We start from the raw sequence: 10,534 nt of genomic DNA, 5'->3' as shown, positions 1-10,534 counted from the left end.
TCGTCTGATCGATCTTACTTATTACTATATATTGCATATATACTAGTACTTGTTCTACGTACGTACTTGATCATTCATCGATGCATGCATGGATCTTTTTATTAATGTAACCATCAATTCTTCACAATCTTTATTATTAATTATAATATTTATTCATTATTCTTTTCCATATATTATTGTATTTTCCCCTTCCCTTTAGTGTTAATGGGTGTAGATCGTCTCCACAAAATGAACTCACAGAGATGTATATGTCAGGAAACAACTGAACATCGAATTGGGTTATTTTGAATTATAAAATTGTTCTGCCTTCTCTCTCTCTACGGGTGATAGGAAAACTTTTGCAAATTCTGAACTACCAATCCCCATTGATTTCATCTCTTTCGTATGTTAGACACGATTTCCATAGACGATTTGTAGCCCATGTTGAAAACTAGGCTTTCGTATGCTAGTTTGCTGCTTTTCACGTAAGGGGGAAACTCATATGAGGCCATGAAAGAATAAGGCAAATATTTAAACACGCTAACGTACACTTGCCCCTCTCAGACCCTACCCTGCAGTAGCGGGAGCCTCTGCACTAGGTTATTTTTTTTTTTTTAACAAACTAACCCTTAAGATCAAATGGGATCACAATTCCAAAATTTTCCCAACCCAACATGGCCTGACTTCCTATCCTAAAGGACATAAATATTAATGAATGAAAGCCCTTTTTTTCTTTTGTTCTTTTGTCTAGCACCTTATATACCTCTTGGATTTCGCTTTGTTGTTGTGAATGTTTAGTACATTCTTGCCTGGCCCAAAATTTCATTTTGTGAAGAGAAGGAAAGTAAAAATTTTCTAACTTGAACTATTGTTAATTCGTTACTTTTACTCCTTTTCCCCACTCTAATTTGTTTGCAAGGGAGATGATTAGAATTTAGAAAAAGGAATGGAGAGGAGAAAGGGAAATGTAATTTTTTTTTTCTAACCATCACCTAAGCATGTAATTAGTGTGTGTTTTTCTGAAAATCCACAGCTTAAACCCGGATATTTCTGGGTGGGCTTCACGCTAGCTCTGGCTTTTTTGGGCAGAACATGTGACCTAATAAGGTAATGACAATTTTTATTTTTTTATTTTTTTTAAACCGGACTAGTTCTTGACCCATTTGATTATAACTTGAACCTAAAAAGAGGCCGGTTGTACCTTTTTTTTTCCCTAATCCAATCACCCGTTTGGTTAGTTTTCGACAATCCTTGGGGCTTACCTGTCCACCCCACCCCACCCCACCCCACCCCACCCCACCCAAGGGAAGAAAAAAAAAAAAAAAACACCATAGGTCGCCTTGAACCAGTAACTGGTTTATTTTGATTTTGCAAGAATGCATCAGAAGCCATCTAGATGATAACTAGAATGCAGGATTTTCTATTTAAAAAAAAAAAAAATTGCTTATCGAAATCGATCCAAACAGTTTAAGCAGCCGATAAATCGTTTACTAGTCGATTCAGTTACTGTTTTAAAAAGTGAAGCCATTTATAAAATGGTGTGATTTGGTTTTGAATTTATTAAAATTGATTAGAACCAATATAATATCTCGATTAATAACCTAGTTAGTCCTTGCATTCTTTATACGTTCTCTGGTATTTTATTTGAAATTTGCACTATTTAAATTAATTTAAACTTTTATTCTTTCTTAAGCCACAACTGGTTTCATTCCGCAAGCATCATGTTCTTTATTGGTTCAAAAATAGGTTGGTTCCCAATTAGGTTTAGAATTATAAATCAAAGGCTGCGTTTGGTAATGTTTCTGTTCAAGAAATGACGTTTCGTGCCAAAAACGGAAATTTCAGTTTCTACGTCAAAACACTTTTTTTTTTTTCTGGAACAAAACTGAAAAGACGGAACTGCCTTTTGTTGTTCCGTCAATTCTCGTTTCTACCTTTTAATTTTTTTTTTCCACTTTTTGTTAAAAAAAAGAAGAAAAATATGAAAACACCATAAATGCACCAAACGCTTTATTCCGTTTTTTTGTTCTCCTAGAACAACCAAATTGATAATTCTTATATGTAACAAATTAAAATCAAAACCCGTTAAAACGTTTAACCAAAACTGTTTATTAATTGATTTCAATTTGAGATATTGGAACTATTAAATAAATGGTTCGATCTTTGTTTCTACCCTTCATACTTGAATCAAACCAATTGACATCATCGGATGTTATTTAGGGATAGGGTACGTTCCGACCTAAGTATACAAAACACATTGTGAGAATGAGGGCGATCTGGAATATACAATTAAATATGGATTTCGAGCTCGTTAGGCCCCGTTTATTTGAGGATGGGTCCCAAAAACAGATTTCTAAATTGTGAATGGTGGTTCGCAACATGCTTATGGGCCATGAGTATGAACATCGAATTGGGTTATTTTGAATTATAAAACTGTTTTGCCTTCTCTCTCTCTCTATGGGTGATAGGAAAACTTTTACAAATTCTGAACTATCAATCCCCATTGATTTCATCTCTTTCGTATGTTAGACACGATTTCCATAGACGATTTGAAGCCCATGTTGTAAACTAGGCTTTCATATGTAAGTTTGCTGTTTTTCTTGTAAGGGTGAAACTCATATGAGGCCAGGAAAGAATAAGACAAATATTTGAACAAGCTAACGTACACTTGTCCCTCCTTAACCCTACCTTGCAGTAGCGGGAACCTCGTGCACTAAGTTGTTTTTTTTTTTCTTTTAACAAACTAACGCTTAAGATCAAATGGGATCACAATTCCAAAATTTTCCCAACCCAACTTGGCGTGACTTCCTATCCTCAAGGACATAAATATTAATGAATGGAAGCCCTTTTTTTCTTTTGTTCTTTTGTCTAGCACCTTATTTACCTCTTGGATTTCGCTTTGTTGTTGTGAATGTTCAGTACATTCTTGCCTGGCCCAAAATTTCATTTTGTGAAGAGAAGGAAAGTAAAAATTTTCTAACTTGAACTATTGTTAGTTCATTACTTTTACTCCTTTTCCCCACTCTAATTTGTTTGCAAGGGAGGTGATTCGAATTTAGATAAAGGGATGGAGAGGAGAAAGGGAAATTTATTTATTTATTTTTTTTTTTGTTTTTTTAACCATCACCTAAGCATGTAATTAGTGTGTGTTTTTCTGAAAATCCACAGCTTAAGCCTGGATATTTCTAGGAGGGTAGCTTTGGTTTTTTGGGCAGAACATGTGCCCTAATAAGGTAATGACAATTATTTTTTTCTTTTTTAAACCGGACTAGTTCTTGACCCATTTGGTTATGACTTGAACCTAAAAAGAGGCCGGTTGTAATTTTTTTTTTCCCTAATCTAATCACCAGTTTGGTCAGTTTTTCACAATCCTTGGGGCTTACCTGTCTACCACACCCCACCCCACCCCACCCAAGAGAAGAAAAAAAAAAAAAAAAAAAAACACCATAGGTAGCCTTGAACCAGTAACTGGTTTATTTTGATTTTGCAAGAATGCATCAGAAGCCATCTAGATGATAACTATTATGTAGGATTTTCTAATTAAAAAAAATAAAATAAAATACTTATCGAAATCGAACCAAATAGTTTAAGCAACCGATAAATCGTTTACTAGTCGATTTACTGTTTTAAAAAGTGAAGCCATTTATAAAACGGTGTGATTTGGTTTTCAATTTATTAAACTTGATTAGAACCAATATACTGGAAGAATGAATAGAACTCTCCGTCGGATTGATTTGAGGACGATGAGAGAGGAAGAGGAGAGATTGGAAACCGGGCCGGAATTTTTGACCCTACCGGAGGCCGGCCGCCGGATAGAAGTAAGCAACAGCTGATCATTGATTTCTAGAGCCTTGCTCCCAACCATGGCTATGCGCCAGTAGAGAAGACCGATAGGGTTGCGGAACCTAGAGAAAGAGTGCCTTAGGAGTTTAGGCCTCTGGAGGGTGTAGCAATTGGGGGACAACGACCTGGAGGAGAGGCTGAAGGTCATCGATCCTATGCTGTTGTGTCAAAGAAGGTGCTGCCAGATGTGGATGAACTTCCAGAGCCTATCCGTGCTGGGCCTCTGACCAAGGTGGTGGTACCAGAAGAGGCCCATGAAGAGAAGCTTCAAATGTTCTCTTTTTCCCTGATTGGAAGGGTGAGTTTCAGGTTCATCTCCATGGATGATATCCGTCGTGACTCGGCAAAGTTATGGAACTTGAAGGGGAAGGTTAACCTTGCTCCTCTAGGGAAGGGTTTCATTCTCTTCCGCTTTGAGAGGGAGGGGGATATGTCATCGGTATGGAGGCGAGGACCCATAAAAGTTGGGAATCAGGTGATTAGATTTCAGAGGTGGAGGCCAGAATTTAGTATCCATGATAATCACACCCAAACTAAACTAGTCTGGGTTCGTTTCCCTGAGCTCCCGATGGAGTACTGGCATGAAAAAATCCTTCTGAAAATGGCCAAAGCTGTAGGGAGGCCTGTAGCCTTGGATCGCAGAACATTGAATGGCACCATGGGCAACTATGCCAGAGTCCTCGTCGAGGTCGAGTTGGTCGGATCCAGGGTGGAGGGGATCCAAGTGGAATGAAGGAAACCTGGTACAGACATCATTTTCTGGTTCAAACAGTGGGTGATGTATGAGGACGATCTCTCAAGATGCACCTTATGTAAGAAACTGGGCCATTTGACCAACCAATGTCGAGATAAGAGGGACGAAAGAAGGTTTGTTGCCCAGAATAATGGTAGCTTTGTCGGAGATGACCATGTGCATGGTAGCCTCGCCTGAGTTGGGAGAGAAGGGTCGACTGCAAAAGCTGCCAGCCCCAGTAGTGTGAGGAGTCCCAGATTGGTAGGAGAATATCTCTCTCCTACGGTTATGGAAACTGTGAATGGGGATATGAATTGCCTTGTGGAGGGAGATCTTGTGGTTGATTTAGACCAAGAGAATATTTCCAATTATGGGAATATTCTTTCAAAGGATTTGGGAGGGCTGAATTCAAACACTAATCAGTGCAGGGTGGATATGGAGCCAACTATGGTGGATAATCCATTGGGCGAGGGTGAATATGGGTCGGACCACATCAATACGGTATCCGAAGGGGAATCTATAGAATATTTGGAAGGAAGCGAGCAGGGAGAGGACGATGCTACTCCAAGGGCTAAAACCCACTTGGAGGAATCTCTTACAGCTTGGAACTTAAGGCCTCGATGGAAAATTAACTAACATGGAGGTCATGCTGGTCGTGGAACAACTAGAGGTAGCAGAGGCGATAGAGGTGAGGAAGGGGTGGTGTCAGAGCATATCGTAAAGGGCCTTCCTCCCACCCAGCTGGTGGGAGGTCGTGCTATTGTTCACCATCCAGAGGTTGCTGCTATTGATAATGCGTTAAACCACACAGAGGAGGCGGCAACTAGGAAGGGAAAAACTATTATGGAAAAGGAGCAGACAGCTAAGTTGGCTCATCAGACCCATATCAAAAAGTGACATTATGAAGCTGCTCTTCTGGAATATCAGAGCTATGAAGAAGGCTTCTGGTAAGAACTCCTTACGTGTCCTTGTGAAAGAGAAGGATCCGGATATTCTTTGCATTACGGAGCCAATGATCTAGGTAACTAATTTCCCTAATTTATTCTTTAATAGATTGGGATTCTGTTGTAATTTTATTCATAATAATCGAGTCGGAAAGGTCCCAAACTTATGGATAGTTTGGAAGAGGAATTTAAATATTCCTACAATTATTGCTGAGTCAGAGCAGCATATTTCGGTTACTATTACGTGGGACTCAATTACTGCTAAGATCTCTTTCGTTCATGCGAGTAGCTTTCAAGCTGAAAGAAGATCTTTGTGGATGAATTTGATTGCTGATTCTCCTCAGTCCCCTACTCCATGGGCAATAATGGGTGGCTTTAATGCAACCTTGCAATCTCATGAGAAGAGAGGGCCGGGTAACTTTAGTATGGGATCGGCAGCTGAATTTGGAGCCATGGTTGATGCTTGTGCAATGGCTCAAGTGCCTTCTTCTGGAATGAAGTTTACTTGGTCCAACAACCGCCGCAGAGGTAACGTTCGCGCAATGTTGGATAGAAGCTTTTGTAATGACAAATGGATATCTCGATTTCAGGATTGTGCTCAAACGGTCCTTGATAGAATTGCCTCGGATCACGCCTCTATTATGGTCACTTCAGCCATGTCTCAGAGACCGACTAATACCCCTTTTCGGTTTCACAAATTTTGGATAGATCATACAGATTTTGAGAATGTGGTTAACTCATCCTGGAGTGAATGGATTTCAAGGGACCCTATCTTTGTCCTCATGCTCAAGTTGAAAAAATTAAAAGAAGTTTTGAAAAATTGGGCTAAGACCTCCTTTCCAAACATTGATAGAGCTCTTGAAGATGCAAAAAAAAAAAACTTAAAGCAGGTGCAGCTAGACATTGAAGCCAACAGGTTAGATGACCACTCTTTTGCTAGGGAAGCTGATGCAAAAACTTCATTGATTAAAGCCTTGGATTTGCATGAAAAGCTATGGGCGGAAAAAGCTAAAATCAGATGGATGAAGTAGGGGGACAAGAATTCTAGATTCTTCCATTTGTCTACAAAAATGAGAAGAATTAGAAATATCATTAGATGCCTCAAGAAACAAGATGGGACCATTGTGGAAGGTCGCGACCAGCTGGGAGACTACATTGTGCAATTTTATGAGGATTTCCACAAAGCCATCCCAACTATAGATCATGTGGACCTTCTTGACTCCATTCCCACGGTTCTTCAACAAAACGACATTTTTTTCTTGGATTCTATCCCGGATGATGAAGAGATAAAGAAGGCAATATGGGAGCTCGACCCGGACAACTCTCCAGGACTAGATGGCTTTACAGGAGTTTTTTTTAGGAGATGCTGGAATATTGTTGAAAGGGAGGTATGTTCTGTAACTCACCATTTCTTTAGCTCTAGTCATATGCCTAGAGGGATAAACAACAATTTCTTGGTGTTGATACCTAAAGTGGAAGGTGCTTCCTCTCTAGACAAATCCGCCCCTTATGCATAGGGAATTTTTTTTGCAAGGTCATATCAAAAGTGATGGCTATGAGACTTGAAAAGTTCCTTCCTCGTCTGATTTCAGAAGAGCAGGGGGCTTTTCAAAAAGGGAAGTTAATTCACTCGAACATCAGTCTGGCATCAGAGCTTGCTAATATGATGTTTGCTTCTACAAGAGGGGGTGGTCTTGGCCTTAAAATTGACATTAAAAAAGCTTATGACACTATTTCGTGGCATTTCCTGTTTTCGGTACTTTGTAAGTTTGGCTTATTTGAGAAATGGGTTACGTGGCTGCATCAGATATTGATATCGACTAAGATATCAATTATGGTCAATGGGGGCCCGCAGGGGTACTTTGATGTCGAGAGAGGCTTAAGACAAGGGGACCCTATCTCTCCTTTACTCTTTATTATTGCGGAAGAAGTTTTGTCTAGAGGGCTTAAGTCCTTGATTCACATGAATAAATTGAAGCCGCTTTAGGGTCCAAGAGGCGTCCCTACCCCTTAGTCATATCCTCTTCGCAGATGACATATTTATCTTCACCAATGCCACTATGAGGTATGTCAGAAATTTAAAAGAATTTTTGCTTAAATATCAGGAATTTTCAGGCCAATGTATGAGCTTAGAAAAAAGCAAACTCTTCCTGGGGAAAATCCCTCTTGCCAGGAAGCAGTGCATCTCTGACATTCTGGGCATCTTGGTGTGTAATTTTTCTACAAAATATCTTGGAGTGGAAATTTTCAAGGGAAGAATAAAGAAGGAGGCCTTGTTTCCGATCATGGACAAGGTTAAGAGTAGACTGGCAGGTTGGAAAGGCAAACTCTTGTCAATGGCGGGGAGGGTGGAATTGGTAAAAATGGTTATCTCTGGAATGCCTACCCATAGTTTCTCAGTTTACTGGTGGCCTACATCCCTCATTTCTCTGATGGAGAGATGGATGAGGAATTTTATATGGACAGGGGAGATTGACACGGTGAGGTCGATCACTGTCAAGTGGGACACCTTGTGCAAGCTAAAGGTGGAAGGGGGTCTGGGAATAAGGAGGCTTAGAGATTCTAACAAGGCCATGCTTTGCAAACTTGTCTGGAAAATGAGAAAGGAGAAATCTGCTGCTGCTTCTCTTCTCAGAGCTAGGTTTGTCAAGAAAGATGGAAGAACTCTTAGAGGCTGTCGCCCCTCCTTAATTGCCTTAGGAAAAAAAATGTGGAGTTTTGTGGATGGCAAGGAAAGATGGATTATTGGTAATGGTCATCTTGCTAATTTTTGGAAGGATAAATGGTGGGGACAGAGATCTATAATGGAGGAGATCAACTTAGATAATTCCAGTTCTCTAATCACTTCTACTACAGTGGGAGATTTTATTAGAGAGGGACAATGGCATCTTCCAGAGGTAAATGCTCCTTTGCTTAAGCAGATTTTTAATCAGATAAAAAAGGTTAAAATTCCCTGTGTGCAGACGGAAGATGTAAGCGTTTGGTCTTTAACGCCTATGGGGAATTTCTCCACGGCGTCAGCTTGGGAGGTCATCAGAAAGGAGTCGCCTAAGGTGCCCTGGGCCTCGTTAATTTGGCAAAAGGACTTACCCCCTAGATATTCTACTTTTGGATGGCGGCTGGTTCACTGTAAGCTTCCTAAAGACAAGATCATTAAAAGCAAAGGTGTCTACTTGGACTCTTGTTGTCATCTCTGTGAGATGGCCAAAGAAAATATCGATCATATTTTTCTTCAGTGCCCCTTCTCTATTTCTATATGGGAAATTTTTTTTAATTGTTTTGGGATTCAGTGGAAAGACCAGGTGTCAATTGCTAGCTTCCTACTATGGTGGAAGAGAAGAGCTACTGGCCTCAACGTTAAAAAGCCATGGAAGATGGGAGTTCTGATAATTACTTATCATCTATGGTGGGAGAGAAATCAAAGAAGGCATGAGACTAAGGCAAGACAGGCTAAATTTATTTTTGAATCCATCAGACAGGAGCTGATTCTCTATCATGGCGGTTCATGTAAAGAGGTTAAGGCAATTTCGGATGTTATATGCTGCAGGAAACTGGGTTTATCGATTAGTCCCTCAGATTCTTCTCCACCTCTTGAGGTGCACTGGTGTAGACCGGCCCCTAGCTGGATAAAGATCAATGTGGATGGCAATTCCTTGAGTAACCCTGGTAAAGTTGGAGCAGGTGGTGTGCTGTGAAACAGTGAAGGCCAGGTTTGTGACTCTTTTAGCATTTTCTTGGGTATTAAGAAGATATATGAGGCTGAGTTTGAAGCGGTATTGGAAGGGATTTCAATGGCGCAGGCTCATAATGCGACACGTGTGTGGATAGAATCAGACTCGGCGTCTGTGGTGTCTGTGATTCAACGAAGGCAGATCCCCTGGTTTGCTTTCCAAAAATGGATTTCTTTTCTTCATTATTTGGAATCCATTTCTTGGAAAATAACTCACTGCTTTCAAGAAGCTAACCCCATTGCAGATTTTCTAGCTAAAAAGGCCTCTAAAGCTGGACTGTCTGAGATTTCGATGGTATTTCCTAATCGCATTGTAGCAGAGCTTGAGAATGATGGTGCGAATATGCACAGATTTAGATTATGCTAGGACGCTCGCTTGCTTTCTCTGCTGATGGCTTTGCCGAAGGTGAAGACAGCAAGTTGGCCTAGTGGCTTCAGCCGTATTTTTCTTTTTTCCTCTCCTATTTGGATGTTTTTTCCTTCTTAATAAAATTACCCTGTTACAAAAAAAAAAAAAAAAAAAAAAAAAAAAAAAGAACCAATATACTATCGAATCGATTAAAAACGTAGTTAGTCCTAGCATTCTTTATACGTTCTCTGGTATTTTATATTGAATTTGCACTATTTAAAGTAATTTAAACTTTTATTCTTTCTTAAGTCACTACTGGTTTGATTCCGCAAGCATCATGTTCTTTATTGGTTCAAAAATAGGTTGGTTCCCAATTAGGTTTAGAATTATAAATCAAAGGCTGCGTTTGGTAACGTTTCTGTTCAAGAAATGACGTTTCGTGTCAAAAACAGAAATTTCAGTTTCTATGTCAAAACACTTTTTTTTTTTTCTGGAATGAAACTGAAAAGACAGAACTGCCTTTTGTTGTTCCGTCAATTGTCGTTTCTATCTTTTTTTAATTTTTTTTTCACTTTTTTTTAAGAGAAAAAGAAAAAACTTAAAACACCATAAATGCATCAAAAGCTTTATTCCGTTTTTTCGTTCTTCTAGAACGAAAAAACTTCAAAAACGTTTTTCTGAAATATTACCAAACACAGCCAAATTGATAACTCTAATACGAAACAAATTAAAATCAAAACCCGTTAAAACGTTTAACAAAAACTGTTTATTAATTGATTTCAATTTGAGATATTGGAACTATTAAATAAATGGTTCGATCTTGGTTTCTGCCCTTCATACTTGAATCAAACCAATTAACATCATCGGATGTTATTTAGGGATAGGGTACGTTCCGACCCAAGTATACAAAACACATTTTCAGAATGAGGGTGATCCGGAATATACAATTAAATATG

The 10,534-nt window shown here is 39.3% G+C and overlaps 1 protein-coding gene across 1 annotated transcript; it reads left to right on the top strand.

Annotated features, from left to right (window-relative positions):
• The first annotated feature begins 6,569 nt into the window (after window positions 1-6,569).
• LOC122092367 lies at window positions 6,570-9,194 on the top strand. Its single transcript, XM_042662679.1, has 4 exons — window positions 6,570-6,887; window positions 7,605-7,812; window positions 7,966-8,552; window positions 8,790-9,194. The coding sequence occupies exons 1-4, from the start codon at window positions 6,570-6,572 to the stop codon at window positions 9,192-9,194; spliced, it is 1,518 nt and encodes a 505-aa protein (XP_042518613.1).
• The last annotated feature ends 1,340 nt before the right edge of the window (window positions 9,195-10,534 follow it).

This window comes from Macadamia integrifolia, chromosome 10, assembly GCF_013358625.1.
Source record: "Macadamia integrifolia cultivar HAES 741 chromosome 10, SCU_Mint_v3, whole genome shotgun sequence".
Lineage (NCBI taxonomy): Eukaryota > Viridiplantae > Streptophyta > Magnoliopsida > Proteales > Proteaceae > Macadamia > Macadamia integrifolia.
The sequence above is the reverse complement of the archived record's forward strand: the minus strand, read 5'-3'. Positions and strand labels throughout refer to the sequence as shown.